Source organism: Actinia tenebrosa, unplaced genomic scaffold (assembly GCF_029948245.1).
Source record: "Actinia tenebrosa isolate PJP-AT-01 unplaced genomic scaffold, QUT_ActTen_1.0 PGA_scaffold12__29_contigs__length_12842862, whole genome shotgun sequence".
Classification (NCBI taxonomy): Eukaryota; Metazoa; Cnidaria; class Anthozoa; order Actiniaria; family Actiniidae; genus Actinia; species Actinia tenebrosa.
In genome coordinates, this window is record NW_028292572.1 from 8,653,081 (window position 1) to 8,676,324 (window position 23,244).

At 37.7% G+C, this 23,244-nt stretch overlaps 3 protein-coding genes across 4 annotated transcripts; 1 reads left to right on the forward strand and 2 right to left on the reverse strand.

Annotated features, from left to right (window-relative positions):
* The first annotated feature begins 29 nt into the window (after positions 1–29).
* On the forward strand, positions 30–4,223 carry LOC148912207 (uncharacterized). The gene is made up of 2 exons (XM_089028103.1): positions 30–465; positions 1,503–4,223. The coding sequence occupies exons 1-2, from the start codon at positions 30–32 to the stop codon at positions 4,181–4,183; spliced, it is 3,117 nt and encodes a 1,038-aa protein (XP_088884229.1). The 3' UTR covers positions 4,184–4,223.
* A 979-nt stretch (positions 4,224–5,202) lies between these two features.
* LOC116288179 (uncharacterized) lies at positions 5,203–13,908 on the reverse strand. 2 transcript variants are annotated; one of them, XR_016119404.1, is made up of 3 exons: positions 13,391–13,908; positions 10,287–12,266; positions 5,203–6,277 (listed from the first exon to the last, which is right to left on the reverse strand). XR_016119404.1 is itself a non-coding variant. In XM_089028106.1 (2 exons), the coding sequence occupies exon 2, from the start codon at positions 6,272–6,274 to the stop codon at positions 5,486–5,488; it is 789 nt and encodes a 262-aa protein (XP_088884232.1). In that variant the 5' UTR covers positions 6,275–6,277; positions 10,287–11,478; the 3' UTR covers positions 5,203–5,485. The 2 variants fall into 2 exon arrangements, 1 of the variants encoding a protein (XP_088884232.1); XM_089028106.1 differs by lacking the exon at positions 13,391–13,908 and having other exon boundaries at positions 10,287–11,478.
* Positions 13,909–14,098: 190 nt separating this feature from the next.
* Positions 14,099–23,207, reverse strand: LOC116288087 (solute carrier family 75 member 1). Its single transcript, XM_031694859.2, has 13 exons — positions 22,637–23,207; positions 21,602–21,698; positions 21,344–21,447; positions 20,563–20,721; positions 19,767–19,958; positions 19,108–19,204; positions 18,243–18,354; positions 17,806–17,861; positions 17,526–17,578; positions 16,139–16,229; positions 15,626–15,673; positions 15,189–15,278; positions 14,099–14,897 (listed from the first exon to the last, which is right to left on the reverse strand). Exons 1-13 carry the CDS (start codon positions 22,862–22,864, stop codon positions 14,779–14,781), a joined length of 1,446 nt encoding a protein of 481 aa, XP_031550719.1. The 5' UTR covers positions 22,865–23,207; the 3' UTR covers positions 14,099–14,778.
* Between the last annotated feature and the right edge of the window lie 37 nt (positions 23,208–23,244).

Consider the following 23,244-nt stretch of genomic DNA (forward strand, 5'->3'; position numbering starts at 1 on the left):
AAAGATCCGGCGTGCTTTTGTCCAGTGGCATGTGGTTGATGGACGTGGAACTTTATTACGCTGGAATATGGCTGTTAGCCATTCAAAATGCTTGGATTTTGAGTAATTATCCCAATGATACACACCGTCTTTTTAATTATATAGTTCTGGAAAACAAAATGTCTTCTGCGATGTCAAAGCGTTATCATTGCTTTCATTGTAACGAAGATTTACATTACAGAGTATTTTGCCGTCACAAAGAAGAATTTTATGATCCTTTAACAAATCAATGGCAATTACAGCGGAATGACGACGAAGACTCAAATGATAGTATTTTCACTCACGAGATTGACGGCCAGAACGACACTTCTTCTAATGACTACAGCGAGATAAACGTTTTGGACCAAACTGATCAAGACTCCTCTGATGTGCCAAATACAAACCAACCATCAAGTGACGAATTCTTACCAGCTACTTCACAAAAAGGTATTGATGTTATACGTTTATTTGATGATTAGATTATATAATCTTTAAATGTTAAAGTCAAACTGCATAGATAAAAGACTGAATCTTTAACAAGCGGCTGATTTGCACATGATCTAGCTCCCCTATTGGATTTACTACCAAGCATTAGTGTTATTGAAGCGAGATTAAGTTAGAGGTACAAATGATTCTTTTCTATTTCTATCTTAGCCTCGTTTTCACCGTTACTTTTAAGAAGGGTGCATTATTAAGTAATCGGCTTATGGTTGCCATTAAAACCTCAGTGTTCATTCAGAAAGGTTCATTCAAAGAGTTTATAAAATCATAGCTAGAGATAACTCATTTAAAACGCCAAAAAGAATTTACTATGTTCAAATGGATATTGCTGTACATTTTTGTCTCCAAATCAATTCATGACTGTGGTCATCCTGAGATAGCATGGTATCCGGCAAAACATGTTTGTCAAGTTAGAGAAATACAATTATAAGTAATTTATTTAATATGTCTCTTGGGTTTTTTATTTTCGATTTATCATTTTTCTTTTACGAATTATAAATTGTTGTTTTGCTGACTTAGAAATTTATATTTTATTTTCAATGGAAATCATTTATTTTCAGAGCAAAATTTGGGTCAAAATTATACATTTAGGGACCGGTCATTATTTAAGTTGGAGGTAGGGAGGGGGGGTGGAGGAGAAATTGTCAGTGACGCAAAAAAATTTCAAGGCCCCCCTTTGAAGGCATCCAAGTTTATCGAAAACCCCCCATGGATTGTAGTAAAAAATTTAAAAATTTTCCCTAAAAGTCATTTTTAAATTTCAAGACTTTCACTAGCAAAAATTTCAGGCCCCCCCCCCCCCCAATTTTTTCTCCCCCCCCCCCCCCCCAACTTAAATAATGACCGGTCCCTTAGCCCATGAGGTTTTTTTTACTGACATTTTTTTTTCTAGTATTATAATGGTTTCAGACTTTATCTTATACTATGTTGCAGTTATACAATGCCGAATGAATAAAATACATCGTATTTGCTTATGTTTAAAGGAGACGGAATAAATAACTTTGAGGAAGAAGATCAAGTGTTTTGGGATGACAAGTTGGACAGTGAATCTGACCATGAAGAGATAAGAGGAAATGAAAGAAGGAGATTGGTTGAAACTTGGGATATTGATATCGAAGACGTAGAAAGAGATTTTGAACAATCTAGTGCAGAAATAAGCGTTGCCGTCGAAGCAAGTTCCCGAGTGACCCTTATTAACTGGATTGCCTTGTTTGTGTGCTTTTGGTCTGCATACTTTTCTGTACCAGACCGAGGCATTGATATTCTCCTCGCCTTTTTTAAAGCGATTTTTGAGGTTTTGTGTGAGCTTTCGCCAATCATTTTCCCAACCGCAGTATTGGTTTTCCCGAGCTCCTTCAAACTCTTGAAAAATTATCTTTCTTTTAAAGATAAGCATTCAAAGTATGTTGTTTGTCCGAAATGCGACACCCTATACCGTTTTCAAGACTGCATAACAACAAGATTCGGGCGTGTCATTGCTAAACCATGTTCTCACATTGCTTTTCCGAATCACCGTCAATTGTTTCGCCGCACACCTTGTGGAGCGGAATTGCTTAAGGAAATTCGTTTGAAAAATGGACAGACGAAATTGTACCCACATAAAGTTTATTGTTATAAAAGCATCAGAGACACTCTAACTCACTTTATTAAGCGACCAGACTTTGTACAAAAATGTGAGATTTGGAGAAATCGGAATGTACCGGACGATATTTTAGTTGATATTTACGATGGCCAAGTGTGGAAAGATTGGCAATATTTTAACGGCACTCCTTTCCTTGCCCAGCCTAATAATTATGCTTTTATGCTGAATGTTGACTGGTTTCAGCCTTTTAAGCACAGTGTCTATAGCGTTGGAGTCATATATATGGTCCTCCTAAATCTTCCGAGAAAAGAAAGGTACAAAGAGGAAAACGTAATAATAGTTGGGGTAATACCTGGTCCACACGAGCCCAAATTGAATATCAATACGTACTTACAACCACTTGTAGCCGAATTGAACTTATTGTGGCACGAAGGCATCCAAGTTCGGCCTCATGGGAGTAGAACAGCAAGATGTTTTCGAGCTGCCCTCCTTTGTATTGCTTGTGACATTCCTGCACTAAGAAAAGTTTGCGGTTTCTTAGGATGTACTGCTCACCGAGGGTGCTCAAAGTGCACAAGATTTTTTCCCGGAGATTTTAGTAGCATGGATTTTTCAGGTTTCGAAGATGACGATACACCAAGGACAAATGAAGAGCACCGAAGAGAGGCTCAGAAAATACTCAATGCAACAACCGCTGATGAACGAAACCAAATTGAAACTTCCACTGGAACAAGATATTCTGAACTCTTACAGTTGCCTTACTTCGATTGTACTCGTTACCATGTTGTTGATCCTATGCACAATTTGTTTTTAGGGACAGCAAAACATTTAATGAAAAATGTATGGCTAAATGCTGAAACGCCAATTATTTCTAAAGAAAATTTGAATAAAATCCAGGAAAAGGTAGATGACGTCAAAGCACCATCATTTATTGGGCGTCTCCCGAAAAAGATATCAACATCGTTTGGAGGATTTACTGCTGATCAGTGGAAAACATGGACTCTCTTGTATTCTGTATTCTGCATTTGGAATATCGTTCCAACAGATGATTTGGAGCTGTGGAGGTTATTCGTATTGTCCTGCTTTCACCTTTGCTCTCCACTTATTACAACTGAAGAGCTACAAGAAGGACATGATTACCTAGTGGAATTTTGTAAATCGTTTGAAAAAAGATATGGAAAGGAACGTGTTACGCCAAACATGCATCTACACCTGCACCTCAAACAATGTATTTTAGATTACGGGCCTGTATATTCATTTTGGCTTTTCAGCTTCGAACGTTTCAATGGGATTTTAGGAGCGTTTCGAACTAACAATAGATCTGTTGAAATACAAATCATGAGAAAATTTCTCCAAAAGCATGAACTAAGAGATATCCCTTTACCAGAGAGATTTCGAGAAACTTTCCAACCAGTATTTCAACTTCTTCAGGAGGCACAACAAGTAGGAACACTTGGCGAAAGCATCCCATCAATACCATCAACACTTAATCTTTCAGTTGGTCAAGTACTACGTTGCTTAGAGTGGAGCAATATGAATGCATACTCATGTTTTTCACCTCGATCCATTGATGTTCTTGATGATGACTATACAGAATATCTCTTTAAAGCTTATGAAACAATTTTACCTCAACACTCGGTCATTGAATGTGTTACCGATACGTTTGAGAGAATTAGTACCATTGGATATTCGGGGACAAAGCTAGGGTCCTCTGACTCTAGACTGGAACGTTCTTCCTTCATTCTTGCAAGTTGGTGTGGCCAATATAGTGGCAGTATTGAGACCGATTCATTTGACTTGCGCCCCGGTGTTGTCGATTTCTTTCTTAAACAAACCATTATAATTGATGGCAAGCAGGAATCATTGTGTATGGCAAAGGTTCGATGGTATCAGCGACATCCAGAAAGACACAGGATTGGCAGACCACATGAAATTTGGTGCAGAAACTTGTTTGAAATGGAAGGGCCCTCTACATTCATTCCCATACAAAGGATACACAGCCAGTTTGTTGCTGCTTACGATGTTATTGACAAAGAAAGAGTATTAATTGTTTGTCCTTTACAACGTAAATTGTACGGATGATGGAGATGACAGTAAAGTATCATCCAGGAAAAATATTCAAAGCTATCAAAAATAAACTGTTTGAACTGTGCATCAGTAACTAGATAGTCAAAATGAAAATTGAATGAATTCTTTGATGAGTTTAAAATTAGATGAATTAAAATAATTATGAATGAAATTGCATATATTGCCAATAAAAAAGATGAATTCATATGTTTAGACTAAACAAAATTGATGCTTCAAATAATATTACAGATGTTAGCGGTTTGAAATGCAGCTGAGGTTAATGGGTTAATGAGTTTTCTTATTGTCACTGGAAAAAACGCATGTACGACTTACGCATATTAAAAATACATCGTCCGCGTTTTTTCCTGTGTGTATCAACGCATATAACCTCACTTTCATGACATCAAAGCAAAACAATGATTGAATTAATGTGGTCGCAACATTGATGTCATGCGTTAGGAGAAAAAATTGACACATATGACTGAGATGGACCTGCATGCACTCCCCCCTCGTAAGTCGTAAAAACAAGCCAACATCCATCATAATTCAGTTGAAAAATTATTGAGTTGTTTGAAAAGTTTTGATTGCAATAAATTGAAACGGAAACCTCACATCGGATATACTCAGTTTGGGGTATTGTATTTGCTCCCCAGGTAAATATGGGGCAAAGCCTAGTGCAAAGTTGATTTCATATGTGCCCTTCATTTGACAATAGGGCAAATATAGGGCAAAAACGGTTATCATATATCCCCACTGGGTAAATGCGTCTAAACTAAGGGCAAATATATAACATATTTACCCATGTGTTCAGATGTATGGCAAAGCAATGGCAAATTTATTAGAAATTTACCCCGACCTTTGCCTGCATAGGCAAATGTATGGGCAAATATAGAGCACCATATTTGCCCAACATTTGCCAAGCGGACATATGATGACCAAATCCATTATTTCGTCGAGTGCTATCTATTGAGCCTTCTTGTCAGGTTCTTCACCAAGGACATATTTTATCAGAAGAAACAGCGGGACCACAAAGATAACTGCTAGCACCTTTTGTTATTGTCCTGTTAATCACAGTACATCTTTCTTGTACACTAGAATATCTTATACTAAATTTCTCATTCCACTAAAAACAGGGCCGAATTTTCCTATCCATTCCTGATTAATAAAGTCCATCAAGGAAATACTTTGGGAACTATTAGCTCAGGGCAACCATTGTTTCTATTATTGCAACAAAGGTCACGAAAAATTAAAAATAAAAAGCTCAACAAAGGTGATGATGATGCTATGATGCTGGATTGGGCTTCGTACTCCACTCAGCTATATATACTGATAATGCTTAGCCAACACAATGACTACTATGGGCCAGAGAAAGAAAAAGAGCATCAAAATACAAAGAAGTACAGCACCGTGCCGCCCTGCCAAAAAGCTCGTCACATTCGGCCCACCAAACGAAAAGTTACCCATCAGCCCAGAGAAGTAACTTTGGCGAGAAAGCTTCTCTACTGTGAATCCTGACGCAGTGGCCTTCTTGATATTGCTCTTGACTTCCTTCTCAATTTCCAGTCCATTGCTACAGTAACTAAGCAAAGCACAGCAATATTCCTTGGCGAATTCGACGCAGTCGTTAAGCAAGGTTTCGTATCGTTTGGGGGCCGCCCTCGAGGCAGCCAGGTCCAGCCCTGGAAGGGGGACGTCTGCGTACCTTCCAATGTAGTAAAATTTCTTTATGTATGTTTCGATTTCTTCAAATACTTTTTCCGACTTGGAGATCTTGTACATTCTCTGCTTCATGTCTTCGAAACAAAGTTCGAATTTCCGACAAGGGAGTTTTCCTGGAATCTTATAGGGGTTATCCTCCATTAAACCCTTATACAAAAGGTTGGTGTAAGGGTCTCCACACGGGACGATGAGTACGAATCCATGCCAGCCATTATCCACACAAACGTAGACATCGTAGTGGTTCTTTTCTCCCTGTTCCAACAGCTGCTTCTGTTTTTCCGAGTCTTCCCCCTTGTGCGCAAGGACTACTTTGTGGTCGAGGTCGGATACCGAGTTCACGTAGTATGCAAAGCGTGGCTCGTAGGAGTGGACGCTTCTTTCCGACATCGTCTATAATCAATGAAATTACAGCAATATAGTTTAAAGACTTACAAGGAACGCGCGTTTTGGGGCAGCCGGCTACAACTGACACGGTTGTTGCGAGCCAAGTGTAAGATAAAAACATGATATTTTAATAAAGCGGCGCTTTGTCCAACAGGGTCACAGATCTCCATAGGGCCGCTAGGAATTTTTCTATCTTATTTTTTATTTTTTGTTTCGGTATCATTCAACCAATAGACCTTCGGTTCTGACGTAATATCTTTCCATTTCCGCAGACCACATGTCATTCCCTTGAGTATCATTTCTTTGTTTAGGGTTTGCGCTCGGTTGCAACGCGAGAAGACACATGAATATGGATACAGCTCAAACAGAGAATATTGTTCTCAAGGGAATGACACGTGGTATGGGAAAACATTACCCCAAGCCGAAGAGGTCTATTCGTGCGCTTCATAAACATATACAACCCCTTCCCTCTTAAAATCCTTGTAAAGACCTGACATCACTAAAAGAAGTCAGATAACGCTGATAGCGCGTAAGATATATTGGCCTCCATGCATCACCTTTTCACTCACTGAAGTCACACATGCATTGGCAGAAATAGACGATTACGTACCGTGTCAGCATGAGTGAGAATGGCGTTTTCAACAACAATAAAAACAGATATAAAAATCGCGTTTCTTTAAAAACCAAAAGAAAAAAAGGAAATCTAGAGGCTAAATATGCTTCCCAGTAAATATTTTCTCTTTCTTTTTCTAATTCATTATATTAAAGCCTTTATTACATGTAAAACTATATGCTCCATGCCGCAAACACTCGAAGAGCCATCCGTATTTTTTTACATCTATAAGATCTTAGTAGTCAAAAAAATAAAATTCAAATGATTTCAACCTACATCTAACTCAGTGGAATTACAAAAAGGAAATATTCTTAGTTTTTTGTGAGCAAATTCTCGAAATAGCGTAACATTAACTAAACGAAAAGTGAAGACCTTAATTAACGGAACGTCTCCATCTTTGTAGCCAACGCATTGAAACAAAATTAAGAAGATTGATAAAAATAACCGTGTCAGCATGAGTCAGAATGGCGTTTTCAACAACGATAAAAGCAGATAGAAAAATCGCGTTTCTTTAAAAACCAAAAGGAAAAAAGGAAAACTAGAGGCTATATATGCTTTCTAGTAAATATTTTCTCTTTCTTTTTCTAATTCATTATATTTAAGCCTTTATTACATGTAAAACTATATGCTCCATGCCCCAAACACTCGAAAAGCCATTCGTATTTTTTTACATCTATAAGATCTTAGGGACCATTCATTATTTATGCCAGGGAGGGGGCTGGCAATATTTTGAAATAATAAAAAAAAATTCCCAGCCCCAATATAGTGTAATGAAAAAAGCTCGTGACCCCTACAGAGGTTATTGGAAATCTACATAGCCCCCCTCCTTCCCTTAAATATTAAATATTAACTAAAGTACAAGTTTTCATCAACATTCTTCTATTTAAATAGCTCAATCAACAGTTCTTTTAAATAACAAATGAAATGAATTGGTTTAGTAACAAATAAAACTCCTTTCTCTTCTCCAAGATCCTCCTCCTCTTCCTCAAGCTCCTCCTTCTTCTTCCTCAAGCTCATCCTCCTCTTCCTCAAGCTCCTCCTTGTCTTCCTCAAGCTCATCTTCTTCTTCCTCCTCTTCTTCTTTTGACTCTTTTTCTTTGTCTATCAAAGCCCACTCAGTAAGCTTAACCATAACACACTTCCTTGCATCAGCATGCCAATTATAATTTTCAAGTAACTTAGTTAATGCTTTTTGGTGTCTATCTCTTCTTAATGTCTCTAATTGTTCAATCTGCAGCATATCCTTTGTGATGCAGTCATCTAACTTGTCTAATGAATTCGCTTTAATAAGTTTTGACTTCAAAAATAATATGGAGTTTTCTAGCCGCTTTGCCTTTCTTCTTTCTGCTTTTTTCTTGTTCTGCTTAATTTTCTTTGCCTGTTTGAAGAAGAGGGGTTATTTTTCAACCAAGCTTTTTTAAAAGAATATTCTTCAAAGAGTAATGAGCAGAAAAAGGAAGTACCAGGTGCTGCGTACATTAAGAAAATAATTGATTTTCGCGACAAACATTACCAGCGAGGTGAACTCTACCTTGAGTTTCTCAAAGGTGACTGTTCAAAAACTTCTTCTGATGGAGAACCATGTAAAGAATGCAAGGAAAGAGAATGGATTAGTCCTACAATGCGTCGCATTCCTAGACCAGTGCCAGACACATCCAAATTACTTACGTTTCACTACAAAGATGTGTTCGACTCTTATGGTAATAACGATCATGATGATGAATCTCGCCCTCCAGATGACTGGCAACCTAGGCACAACATCAAAGCAGCATTCAAGGATGGCACATTAAAACTTGGTGACGAAGAAGCAATATCGCTGTTTTCTAGCAAATATATTGTGGAAAAGCAATTAGTAGAGGATTATTTACTTCATCTAGCTACTTTAGCAAGAACAAAGAATATCCGAGAAAATGACAGGAAAGAGCAGCGTCAGAAGAGGGAGCAGAAGCATTTTGAGGAATATGATTGGGACGTTCTCGTTAAGACTGGGGCAATCCAAAAATTAAAAGTCAAAGAGCTAGAAAAATATTTAAAGCACTTTAATCTCTCACTTAGAGGAAAAAAAACCCGATAAAGTTCAAAGGGTTTTAGCACACGTCTGCAGTGCCGGACGAGTAGGACTAGACAATCACACTGGTAATCTGCCTGAGGAAGATCCCAAAGACGCTGAATCATCAAGAAGCAGTAGTGAAGAGAGTGACAGTGATGAGGATGACCTTGTGATTGCATATCAAAGTAGTGAGGACTCTATAGAAAGCAATAGCAACGATGAGGAAGGCTTTCAGCAAGTTATCGACGTTATTCCACGTCGATCTAGACGAAATATTCGGCCGTCGCAATCAAGATACAATGAACAATTTTTATATTTCTAACCATTCTACGCCGGCATACGAACAGTCAGAAGTATTTGAGACTGAGCTTATACTATTGATTTATGATTTACTACTGATTAAAAATTGTATTTATGTGTACTTAGTATAAGCTAATATAGTTAAGATTTCTACTAAAGAAAGTGATTGTTTCCTTTTACTAAACTTTTTTATTAATATTATGCTGACAACAAAAACTAGATGACCCCTCAAATTTGCTGCCATATTTCTGCTGACCCCCCTCTTGAGTCCTCTGAATTTATCGTGACCCCCTCCCAATTCTTGCCAGCCCCCTCCCTGGCATAAATAATGAATGGTCCCTTAGTAGTCAAAAAAATAAAATTCAAATGATTTCAACCTACGTCGAACTCAGTGGAATTACAAAAAGGAAATATTCTTAGTTTTTTGGGAGCAAATTCTCGAAAAAGCATAACATTAACTAAACGAAAAGTGAAGACCTTAGTTAAGAACGTCTCCATCTTTTGTAGCCAACGCATTGAAACAAAATTAAGGAGATTGATAAAAACAACCGCGTGTCAGCATGAGTCAGAATGGCGTTTTCAACAACGATAAAAACAGATAGAAAAATCGCGTTTCTTTAAAAACCAAAAGAAAAAAAGGAAAACTAGAGGCTATATATGCTTTCTAGTAAATATTTTCTCTTTCTTTTTCTAATTCATTATATCAAAGCCTTTATTACATGTAAAACTATATGCTCCATGCCGCAAACACTCGAAAAGCCATCCGTATTTTTTTACATCTATAAGATCTTAGTAGTCAAAAAAAAAAAAAAATTCAAATGATTTTAATCTACGTCTAACTCAGTGGAATTACAAAAAGGAAATATTCTTAGTTTTTTGGGAGCAAATTCACGAAAAAGCGTTACATAAACTAAACGAAAAGTGAAGACCTTAATTAAGAACGTCTCCATCTTTGTAGCCAACGCGTTTAAAGTGAAACAAAAGGTGATTGATAAAAATACTGTACGATATTCAACTGGCAACATCTCAAACTATCAAAAATCTTTTTTTACCTTGGTTAAAACGGGTTGCGATTCCTAATCCTCTTTTATCGAAGGATACCTATCGAAGGATGGTACAAAGTGGCGAGAAAGGCGTCAAAATAAATTGACCTATTTCACTATGACGTCACGTTAAAACAATCTATTGTTTAAACGCAAAGGATCATGGTCGTCGGAGGGGGTCAACTCAACGCAAATTCACCGAAACTTGTTCTAAAACCCGTATCAATCCACGAAGAGAAGTAGAATAGCCAGCAAACGCTCAGAATATTTTTTAGTACATATTAACACATATTATATCTGAAAACCAGGCCATTTTAGATTAAACTGTTTCGCTAGGAGCAAATTTTGTTGAATTTTCTATTGGATTTGGCGATTCTATCCCCCACATAAACAAGCAGTGACGTCATCGTGAAACAGGGCAATTAATTCACGTCCAGGAAACCCGGAAGTGGAAATTAATATTCATAGTTTTGTCCCTCTTCGACCTTTATTTTCTTACTATTTTTATGATTTTAAAATTTGATAATTAAAGATATATAATATCGGTGTTATTCGAATAGTTTAGAATTATAAATAGTAACGAGTACGCTAAGTCGATTTGAATAATTTTAGCTGATACAAATTCAGTGTAATTTTAGTACACTTTGTGACACTAATTAATTTTTCCATGTTGTTTGTCATTGCGTTACCATACGAAGGGACTAAGGGAAGGGTATATGTCACTTCTCGCAATGACAGCGACGACAACAAAATTCTGAATGATGGCGCAGGGAACTGTGAAGGGGACTATTGAGAAGTACAGTAATGCATTGGTAGATTTGTATGCATCTTATCTGTATCTATCTATTGAGCCTTCTTGTCAGGTTCTTCACCAAGGACATATTTTATCAGAAGAAACAGCGGGACCACAAAGATAACTGCTAGCACCTTTTGTTATTGTCCTGTTAATCACAGTACATCTTTCTTGTACACTAGAATATCTTATACTAAATTTCTCATTCCACTAAAAACAGGGCCGAATTTTCCTATCCATTCCTGATTAATAAAGTCCATCAAGGAAATACTTTGGGAACTATTAGCTCAGGGCAACCATTGTTTCTATTATTGCAACAAAGGTCACGAAAAATTAAAAATAAAAAGCTCAACAAAGGTGATGATGATGCTATGATGCTGGATTGGGCTTCGTACTCCACTCAGCTATATATACTGATAATGCTTAGCCAACACAATGACTACTATGGGCCAGAGAAAGAAAAAGAGCATCAAAATACAAAGAAGTACAGCACCGTGCCGCCCTGCCAAAAAACTCGTCACATCCGCCCCACCAAACGAAAAGTTACCCATCAGCCCAGAGAAGTAACTTTGGCGAGAAAGCTTCTCTACTGTGAATCCTGACGCAGTGGCCTTCTTGATATTGCTCTTGACTTCCTTCTCAATTTCCAGTCCATTGCTACAGTAACTGAGCAAAGCATCGCAATATTCCTTGGCGAATTCGACGCAGTCGTTAAGCAAGGTTTCGTATCGATGGGGGGCCGCCCTCAAGGCAGCCAGGTCCAGCCCTGGGAGGGGGACGTCTGCGTACCTTCCAATGTAGTAAAATTTCTTTGTGTATTTTTCGATTTCTTCAAATACTTTTACCGACTTGGAGATCTTGTACATTCTCTCCTTCATGTTTTCAAAACGAAGTTCGAATTTCCGACAAAAGAGTTTTCCTGGAATCTTATAGGGGTTATCCTCCATCAAACCCTCATACAAAAGGTTGGTGTAAGGGTCTCCACACGGGACAATAAGTACGAATCCATGCCAGCCATGATCCACACAAACGAAAACATCGTAGTAGTTCTTTTCTCCCTGTTCCAACAGCTGCTTCTGTTTTTCCGAGTCTTCCCCCTTGTACGCAAGGACTACTTTGTGGTCGAGGTCGGATACCGAGTTCACGTAGTATGCCAAGCTTGGCTCGTAGGAGTGGACGCTTCTTTCTGACATCGTCTATAATCAATGAAATTGCAGCAATACAGTTCAAAAAAAGACTTACGAGAAACGCGCGTTTAGGGGCAGCCGGCTACAACTGACTCGGTTGTTGCAAGCCAAGATAAAAACATGATACAGTATTTTAATAAAGCGGCGCTTTGTCCGACAGGGTCACAGATCTCCATAAAGTCTTAGGGCCGCTAGGAAACTTTCTATCTTTTTTTTAAATTTTTTGTCTCTGTCATCATTCAATCAGTGGATCTCTTCGGCTTCTGACGTAATGTTTTCGCATTTCAGACAACATGTTATTATTAGAGTATCATTTCTTTGTTTAAGGTTTGCGCTCAGTTGCACATGAGAAGACATATGAATATGGACACAGCTCAAACAAAGAATCTTATTGTCAAGAAAATGACAAGTGGTCTGAAATGGGAAAACATTGCCCCAAGCCGAAGAGGTCTATTCGTGGGCTTCATAAACATATACAATCCCTTCCCTCTTAAAATCCTTGTAAAGATCTGACATCACTAAAGAAGTCAGATAACGCTGATAGCGCGTAAGATATATTGGTCTGCATGGATCACGCACTACCTTTTCACTCACTGAAGTCACGCATGCATTGGCAGAAATAGACGATTACGTAACGTGTCAGCATGAGTCAGAATGGCGTTTTCAACAACAATAAAAACAGATATAAAAAACGCGTTTCTTTAAAAACCAAAAGGAAAAAAGGAAAACTAGAGGCTATATATGCTTTCTAGTAAATATTTTCTCTTTCTTTTTCTAATTCATTATATTTAAGCCTTTATTACATGTAAAACTATATGCTCCATGCCGCAAACACTCGAAAAGCCATCCGTATTTTTTTACATCAAAGATTTTAGTAGTCAAAAAAATAAAATTTAAATGATTTCCAACTACGTCGAACTCAGTGGAATTACAAAAAGGAAATATTCTTAGTTTTTTGGGAGCAAATTCACGAAAAAGCGTTACATAAACTAAACGAAAAGTGAAGACCTTAATTAAGAACGTCTCCATCTTTGTAGCCAACGCATTTAAAGTGAAACAAAAGGTGATTGATAAAAATACTGTACGATATTCAACTGGCAACATCTCAAACTATCAAAAATCATTTGTTTTACCTTGGTTAAAACGGGTCGCGATTCCTAATCCTCTTTTATCGAAGGATACTTATCGAAGGATACTTATCGAAGGATGGTACAAAGCGGCGAGAAAGGCGTCAAAATAAATTAATTCACTTCCAGGAAACCCGGAAGTGGAAATTAATATTCATGCTTTACTCAATCTTCGACCTTTATTTTCCTAAGACTTTTAAGATTTTAAAATTTGATAATTAAAGATATATAATATCGGTGTTATTTGAATAGTTTAGAATCATAAATAGTAACGAGTACGTTAAGTCGATTTGAATAATTTTAGCTGATACACATTCAGTGCAATTTTAGTATACTTTGTGACACTAATTAATTTTTTCCTGTTGTTTGTTATTGCGTTACCACACGAAGGGACTAAGGGAAGGGTAAATGTCACGTCTCGCAATAACAGCGACGACAACAAAATTCTGAATGCACTGACTGGACTCTTCCACAGTCTCTCGCTCGTCCGTTCCGTCTCCACGTTTAGAGAATGTAACGGTACAATGACCGAAAGGACTCATGGGTCCCGAAAACTTGGACCCAGCGTGCTTTGGGAACCAAAATACTCGTCTACAGTCTCTCTCGTTTTAATATTTTCAAGATGGCGGCGAAAACGAGAGAGACTGTGGACGAGTATTTTGGTTCCCAAAGCACGCTGGGTCCAAGTTTTCGGGACCCATGAGTCCTTTCGGTCATTGTACCGTTACAGTCTCTAAGCGTGGAGACGGAACGGACGAGCGAGAGACTGTGGAAGAGTCTATGCACTGACTAGCCCCAGTCGTCTCTGTAATATACCGACCAAGCACCGCCGGTATATTAGAGAGACGACCGGGGACGAGTCAGGAAAATCATAGCGGCGGGAAGATGCATTAAAAATGCCGCACTTGGAGATAGCTTAGTCGCAAAAACTGAAATGCAGAAAAATTTTTGATTACTAACTCGTTGTATTAGCCATAGGTCGAGGAAAAAACTGGGTCGAGTTAGAATCGCACTGGATTATGGAACTGTTTTAGGGGACAAAATGGACGCACTCTTGGAAATAAGGGTCACAATGCACTGCACTGCCAACTCGACCCAGGTTTTTTTCAACCTCGAGATTGCTAATAGTCCCCTTCACAGTTCCCTGCGCCATCTTGAAAGGTAGCCGTGCCTTTGCATCGAAGCGAGACGAACGGTGAGCTTGCAATGATAGAGACATGCGAATAATCGTTCAAGGTGTTAAAAAAGGTCTCTATCGTTGCAAGCTCACCGTTCGTCTCGCTTCGATGCAAAGGCACGGCTACATTTCAAGATGGCGCAGGGAACTGTGAAGGGGACTATTGAGAAGCACAGTAATGCATTGGTAGGCTGGTATGCATCTTATCTGTATCTATCTATTGAGCCTTCTTGTCAGGTTCTTCACCAGGGACATATTTCATCAGAAGAAACAGCGGGACCACAAAGAATAGGGATCCAACGAGGTAGCACCAAAAGGGACCTGTACTCCAGTATGCTGCAATCATATAAAATGTGAGAATCATTTAAAAAAGATAACTCATTTCATCGGCAACCAGTGTTTCAAGTCGCTGTCATAGTTTTACGATTTTTCTTGCAATTTATCTTCGGAGAGTTTGTAGCGAGACTTCACAAGAAATAACAACACCACACGCATCAAAAATGTGATGCGCATCTTATTTCATTGTTGCAAATGCAATACAATCCACTTTTACTCTTCGCGATGTCATGAGAAACTGCGCGCAGCTCCATCTTTTATTGCGCAAACAATTCTGGAATCATGCAGTACCTGAACAGAACATAAATGGACCAATACCACGCGCCAACGCGCCAAGGGATCTAAAAATACCCATAATCTTGCCCTTTTGATCGTTGGTTCCTGGGAACATAACAGAAAAACAGTTTCCAAATTAGTGGAAAAATAATAAAAAAGTGAAAAAAATGGAATTCGCAATTGACTTTGAAATCGCGCATCCCAACTGGCCAATGCTAGTGTAAAGTTGAGCCATTTCAGAGTCGAAGTAACGTTTCCTCCGAACATGTGGGAGCATAACTGAATTATTAAGTGTTGAAAATAGAATAAAAAACTCGGCGACTTTTTATACACATCTTTTGTGGTGATTTGAGTGGCGAATTCTGCTGGGACTTCACTGAAACCCATTATATTGTACGTGTAAACTAACGGCCATTTGAAATGAAGACAAAAGGGGTGTATATTTGCCTTACCATATTTAGAAATCAATGATGTCAGACATGGGACCACAGTAGCTGAACCTGTTAGGAACAAAGTATTAGCCTATATTTTTGATTATCTCCTGAAGAATTGCTAAAAATTCTCTCTCATTTTACACTGAAATATTATAGATCAGTTCTGTTAAGACGCCTTTTCGCGCAAACAAATAAGAAAGTCCCATTATTTATTGACCAATAATTGTGGCCTTGGTAATAGATTACTTTACCTAGTTCATAATGTTTTCCCATTTCAGACCATGTGTCATTCCCTAGAGTATCATTTCTTTGTTTAACAATTGCACATAAATATACACATGAATATGGATGCAACTCAAACAAAAAAAACTTTTCTCTAGAGAATGGCACGTGTTCAGAAATGGAAAAACATTACGCCCAAGCAAAAGAGATTTACTCAGTATTGGTCATGTACTGGCCTTGCTGTCTCTACCAAGGGGAAGCTAGAGGAAATCAATGGATACTTCATGAAAATCTCAAGTTAATACATACCAAAAGAGAACAAAGTTAGCCCAGAGTACAAGACAAAAGGTGTAGTAGCCACCCCTACTAAGGCCATACCAGGCATCATGGCTATCATACCCTAGACGAATCAACAACCAAGATTACAATCTAAGCACTCTATATAGAGGTTTAGCACCATCACATGTCCATGCCCATAATAAAGCTTGGGCTGCCTGTGCTTAGATGGCAGAACAATAGAATCATTTCACACTTGGGAATTGAATTCTTTCTCATGCAAAACGTATTGTTCCTGCCACCTAACATGGCTGCCCTCAGGTGATGGTGCAAAACCACTAAATAAAGCATTTACAGTTACATTCTAATTTTTGAAAACTCTATTCTATTCTAGTTAAGGATCTCTGAAAATCTTGGGCATAAAAATGTAAATAGAATATAAATCTTATACACATATAGATGATTTCCAGGGGGAGGAACACATTTGACGACTGTGTGTGTGTGTGTGTGTGTGTGTGTGTGTGTGTGTGTGTGTGTGTGTGTATGGGAGGGCAGGGGGGTGCAAACTCTAAACACATCAACTCATAGCATGGTGCATTTTGATGTAACCCATTGGTATATGAGAAGACAACCAGAAAATTTATTGTTCAAGGTCATGTAGTATAAATACCCATCATGGGCAAATTGGCAAGGGTGAAAGTTCTATTTTGAATTTTGGTTTGTGCACAGAGAAGAAAGTCTACCTAAAGCAAGGGTAGTCTCCCCCACAGCCGCTTTCAGTGTCGTCACGTCACGTTATCCCCAGGGGAGAAAGCGTTGCGTGACGACACTGAAAGCGGCTGTGGGGGAGACTAAAGCAAGGGTGGATCCAGCCAAATTTTTAGGAGGGGGCTAATTGAGTTTAGGGGGGGCTAATTGAGTTTAGGGGGGACTAATTGAGTTTAGGAGGGGGCTAATAGACCAGTTTCGAATTCCAAATTACCGCTGTGTTCCTTGATTACAGACTCATCTGCACAGGGTTAGCCTTGTATCAGTGTTTAAATATTCACAAATACCAACAGAAAAGTAAAGAATGCACAACTTCAACAATACAAACATTTTGAAACTCGACGGACCTTGACTGGAACACGTGAATATTCTGCACAAACTCGAGGCTAACCCTGTGCAAATGAGTCTGTAATCAAGAAACACAGCGGTAATTTGGAATTCGAAAAGGGTCTATTGAGTTTAGGGGGGGCTAATTGAGTTTCATCCGTCAACACAACGGAAAACAATAAAAAAAAGTATCTAATTCTTCAGTTGTTTTTTTTTTCTGCTGAAGGGGGACTTCAGCCCCCCTTTTCCCCTCTTGGATCCACCCTTGTAAAGAGGTTTCTTACACTTATCGAAAATGTTAGTACTTAAGACTGCTCTCTCACACCTTGACGGCTGTTTTCTTTTCTGAGCCTTCAGCTAGTCTCCTCACGTAGCCACCTGGAATTATAAGGCATTAGGAATCATAAAGATTAATATAACTGAATGTTTTACTTAAATAAACTGCTTCGAAAATTGAGTAGTGAAATCCAAAAGACAGCAGGAGATAGGGAGGAACACCCTTCTTTTTGCTCCCCAATGCAAAATTTCTCAGCTGGCATCTTTCTATCCTGAATTTCCTTAACATGTCACTTCACACGTTATGTAAACAGGAAACACATTATTACCTTGAACTGTTGCCATGACAACACCAATAAAGAAGAACATCATTCCTTGTTTCATGCTGCAACAGGTTCATTGTAGACAAAAGGTTTACTTTGAGTTGTCATGATTCAACATTTCACATCAGTTCTTGTCACCCTCCCCTCTCCCCCTTTCAAATAGTGAGGGAGAAAAATATGTAACAGTCTGTTCTGATTTGCAGCTCTTTTTCTTAATGGTAACATTAACATTTTATGGGGAACCCCCTTTCTCTTATAATATTCCCCTCACCCTCTCCTCAAAAGAGAGAAAACATATTTACATAGTCTGTCATGAGTTGCAGCTAATTTATTTGATTAACGGTAACAAGCTTCTTCTGGGGAATCCCCCTTTCCTTAAATCTACCCCTCCCCTCTCCCCAAATTGAGAGACAAAGCATTCCTTTACCTCCAATAAATCTTACCTTGTGTATTGGAAATTTTTGTGCATGAGAAAGGTTAGAGTGAATTCCAGTCCAGAAAAAAAGAACAAGAACAAGAAATAGACTAGGCCAAGGAAACGAACTGTTTTCAAATCTATAATAATAATAATAATAATAATAATAACTTTGTTTATAGAGGATAACACTTGACAGTAATTCAACTGATAAACTTGCGGTCCTCTTTTAAAGTCTCTAGTTAATTAGGGATGGGACCGCCATTAACGTGATCATCCGAGCCACGTCAAGGTCTAACCATTTGCAGATGTAATTACAAAGGCAGCACCTTCTCCTCAGTTATTTTAAGACCCTGAGTGTTGGTCCAGCCGAGGCTTGAACCACGACCTCCCGCACAACAGACCGACGCTCTTACCAACTGAGCTAACTGGGTGGCAGTAAATGTAGAAAAACAAGATGATCCAGATATTAAGACCAAAAACGTACAATACTAACACTTTTAGATAGTATCTTCAAACTAAATAGAAATGGCCTTTGTAACCACCTCTAGGGGGAGAAATAAGGGAAAGAGTATTCCTTCACTCAATCCCCCCTACTCCTTCCTTTCCAAAATTCCTCTGACTAAACGTTGTGCACAGTAGTGTTTTCAGAGTCAAGGACGAAGGGCTAAAATGAAAATTAGGTTATATTCAAAAATAGAAAGGTCTCGACTGCAGGTATGCCTTGTTTTTCTCATATTTTTGAATATGAGAATTTAGTTTTATAATAATTGTGAGTATTTTTGCATTATTTTGAAGTAGGTAAAACCAAATGCAATATTTTGAAGATATAATAGAAGGAAATGAAAAAAAAAACACCTTAATTAGATAACAATTTTTTTTAAAAAACTTGCCTGATGAACTAGATCGCTCAAGAGCACTGAATTTGAAGAGTGATACAGGGTTGATGTAATGAAAAGCCTTCCTGCACTCTGCCACCATGGACACTGCCTGCAAAAATGAAAGTACAGTCCGTTTTCTGCTTAAACAGATTTTTTATAGGAAGCTTAAAGAAGCAAATACTGAGTAATTATGATTTTTTATGGACTTTTCTTGTATGGCAACCAAGTTGATCATGATAAAAATAAATAAATAAATATAAAAATACAAATAAAATTAAAAAATAAAAGATAAAAAATTAAAAATAAACAAAATAAATTAAATAAATTAAATAAAAATTTTAAAAAAACACATGCTGGCTGGAAGACAATTTTTTGTCCTGGTAGAAGACAGGATGTGTCTACCATTCAGGCACCATAAATAAGGCCTTGTTACCATGGAAATAAAGAAAAGTTATGCATGGGGAATAGCCATGGTCTATGGTCTAGCCACTTCAGTGCTTCTCCTCCTCTTCCTATTTCCTCTCCCAAATCATCTCCCCTATCCGACTACCTCCCCCACTTAAACCCCCAAGGTTCCCCAAAACTCCACCCCTTTGGGCCACAACACTACACTAAAATTTGTCGTACATCTCCTTGAGAGTTACAGTAATTCAATAAATTACAATCTTTACCCTTTTTTCTTGAGGCAATGTGTCTTTAAAGAAGCAGAGAACAAATAAAATATCCACAAAGCTCAGGACAGCTGCAAAGATGGCTGGTAGGTAGTAGAAGTGACCACCTTTCAGAGATGACTGAGTTGCAAAGACTGCACCAATAGTTGGACCAACAATAAAACCAATGGAATATGCTATACCAATAAGAGCCTGGGGGGAAAAAACAACTATGAATCGCTATTCTGGTAATAAAGAAAATGAGAGTAAGTTAGTATACTAGGCACTGTATAATTAAGCCATGCAACATGAAAGAAATCAACTCAAAGATATAATCAGAAACCAAAAAGCCAGAGATATCAAGTATCAATGGAAATAGAATGAACTAAGAAAAATCAGCTGAGGCACTGTGAAAGATTGAATGGCTAATTGAAATTTTTTATTTAAAATGTAAAAATTTATTCAACTTTACTATAACTCTGAGGTGGACGGAAAGCCTTACACTGTCTAGGACCCAATAGATTGAATTAGAATTTACAAGGTGATATAAATTTATGAAGGGAGAAAAACCGGAGAACCTGGAGAAAAACCCTCTAAGCACAAGAAAGAACCAACAAACAACTCCACCCACACACAACATCCATCCCAGCAGGGCTCAAACCCAGGTCGCATTGTTGAGAGGTGACAGACCAGTGAGCTTATTGTTATTGCAACCTGTGCTTCCAGAGACCAACTAACTGAACTAATCAAACTTAACTAATATTTTAAAGTCTCTACTGCTACAAGTACTACAGACATGCGACACTGATTGACATACCATTCCTTTACTTCTAGTTTTTGATGATGTAACATCAGTAACTGCAGCAGTACAAATTGTAACGTTGCCTTTGCTCAATCCACCAATAAACCTAGCAATTACAAACATTGTGAAGTTCTGGGATAGTGCCCATATAACGTAAGACACTAAAACACCAAACTGAAAGAAAACAAATAAGACAAATAGTTTGAACAGTTTACCTATTTCAGGCCAGGTGTCATTCCCTTGAGAATAAGTGACTGTCCATTTTTTACCAGGGGGGGGGGGGGGTGGGATTTGAGGGGGGATCATAAGGGACCATAAAAATAATCAGACTCATGAGGGGGAGGGGGGGGTGGCACAAAAAATAATTCAAATCACACAGTACTTTTACAATTACAGTACAACACACAAAAGTACAACCACATTTAACGTATTTGCATACTTCTATGCACAGTCTTTTTCCTGTCAAACAAGTGTTAGCACACTTTTTTGGGTAAAACCAGCCAGCTTGGCATTGAAATGCGTCAGTTTAATTATAATATGCAAGTGTCCGTGATTATGCAAAGACATTAAATGTAGTCATACATTTGGACGTCCTGTTGTAACAATATTGGGGGAAAACAATAATTATTCACTGGAGGTCAGGTTTTTTATTGGTTACCAAGCAAATTCCCTTGGTCCCTAATAAAAAATGAATGTGGTTCTTAATTCCTGGGTCCTGCTATTCTTGGATCCTGCTGTAGTATTGCTTGGTGTTGCTTTTTGATATCAAAAAATCCAAAAAAATTCAGTCAATTACCATGGAAATTAGCAATGTAGGTTTTCTTCCATACAAGTCAGACAAAGCACCAATAAGTGGACAGCAAAAGAATTGGAGCAGTGAGAATAACGAGCCTATAATTCCTGCAAAAAAAGATTGATATAACCTTTAAATAAATTTATAAGTAACGTTTTTTTACAATACTTAATAGATTAAATCCACAAATTGTGGATTACCATATTTCATTAACAAAAGTTTTCATGATTATTCTCAATTCTTCTTTTTTTTCAATATTACCTCCAAATAAAACTGCATTAAATCTACCAACTTCAGGCATTCCCATCAAGTTCTTAAATGTATTGACTTTCTTCATCATTGTGTTGTAGAGGACATCCTGTATAAAGTAAATTAACATTTTATGAAATACAAATAATTCAATAGCCGTGTGAACAAAGCAGATGAAAAAAAAAAAGCTAATAAAACATTTCTATATAAAAAATGATGGTTTTCATTCACAAAAATAGTAATTTCTAAGGTGTTGGTGGTTTGAAAGAGAGAAATAAGTGTTAATGTTTCAAAAGGAACAATTTTTATTGTACAATTCATTATTGAATTTTCACAAGTTAGCTGCACTTATTGAGGTTCCAGTAAATTAATTATTTTATATATTTTTTCTTGATTTTTGGCTGCTAGATTTATTAGTAGTCACTATTCTTTCTGATAAAGGTTAATTAAGGGCAAAATGATTTGTTTTAAAAAATGTTTTAAAGATATTTATGAAAACATTGCTATCTGCCGCTTAATGGTTCAAAATGAAAGCAATGTGAACAGGACAGTGTTTTGATAAATAACTATTAGCCATAACATAAAATATCATTTGAGTGAGTGGGTGACTGAGTTTCAATCTGATAACCCTAGTAGAGATACAGCCTATATTTGTGTAATGCAAGAGGCTAGGGTGTTGGTTGGAGGGGGCTTATCTGAATTAGATTATTGGGAAGGATCAATGGAATTCTTTGTTGATTCTGTGTTTTCCACAACAGAAAAAGGGGGGTGCAATTTGAAGGGAAAAAATCTACTAAAGTGCTAAAACTGGTGAATTTTTCAGCCACCCCCAGCCCCTCCCCTAACAATGAACAATGAATGGTCTCCTATTATGTATAAATCCAACCTTTCAGGATAATTAACCCAAATTCAAATAATAGAAATAAGTATTCGTAAATTTTTAGAAGAATTAGTAAAGGCCAGAAATATTTAAATTATGGGTCATAAAAACAGTCAATCATGACATAACGAGCTTATTTTATCAGGACATTAATATCTCTAGCTTACCTCTTCCTGTTTTCCATAGAACTCAAGAAGAGACGGCAAAAGCGGTAAAATAACTGTAAAAGCTAACAAATCTATGACTAGTGAAGTAAAAATCGTCAGAAAAACTTTGTTATCACTTTGAGTTTGTTCTTTTGCCTGCGATGAGTTGGTTGTCTTCGGTTGAATGTTTTCAAAACGATTTGAGCTGCTTCGCTCTTTTAGCTTAGGTTCGTTCTTGTTTGAATCCATATTATCAATAAAAACTCTAAGACTGCAATGCCAAGGCACTAAAAACGATGTTTGAGGATCTTTTAAGCAGAATAATTGTGGGAACTCATGCTCAAAAAAATTTAACAAGAATAAAAATTGAGCATTCGATTGAGTTCTTCAACCAGTCCTTTCTTTCTCGCAGATCTTTCAAGCTCGTAAAACCTACTTAAACATGAAAAGATATTCACTGTTATTTCTTCTATAGCGTAATAATGGCATTAAACTCCAAGTCCAACCGGGTTTTTTTTACAAACAAGACCACAAGAGCGCAAAAGGCCAAATAGCCTAAAAGTTTTCGCCAAAGTGCTTGTAAGTTCAACCACCGCTGGGAAACTGGAAATGACGGCCCGGAAGTGACG

Excerpts from the sequence above, each read along its gene's own strand:
- LOC116288087 (XM_031694859.2), bottom strand. The coding sequence starts at position 22,864 with ATGGATTCAAACAAGAACGAACCTAAGCTAAAAGAGCGAAGCAGCTCA. Across the intron at positions 21,699-22,636 it reads TCTATGGAAAACAGGAAGAG|GATGTCCTCTACAACACAAT; the intron begins GTAAGCTAGAGA and ends TACTTTATACAG. Across the intron at positions 19,959-20,562 it reads AAACTAGAAGTAAAGGAATG|GCTCTTATTGGTATAGCATA; the intron begins GTATGTCAATCA and ends TTTTCCCCCCAG.
- LOC116288179 (XM_089028106.1), bottom strand. The coding sequence starts at position 6,274 with ATGTCGGAAAGAAGCGTCCACTCCTACGAGCCACGCTTTGCATACTAC.
- LOC148912207 (XM_089028103.1), top strand. The coding sequence starts at position 30 with ATGTGGTTGATGGACGTGGAACTTTATTACGCTGGAATATGGCTGTTA. Across the intron at positions 466-1,502 it reads ACCAGCTACTTCACAAAAAG|GAGACGGAATAAATAACTTT; the intron begins GTATTGATGTTA and ends TTATGTTTAAAG.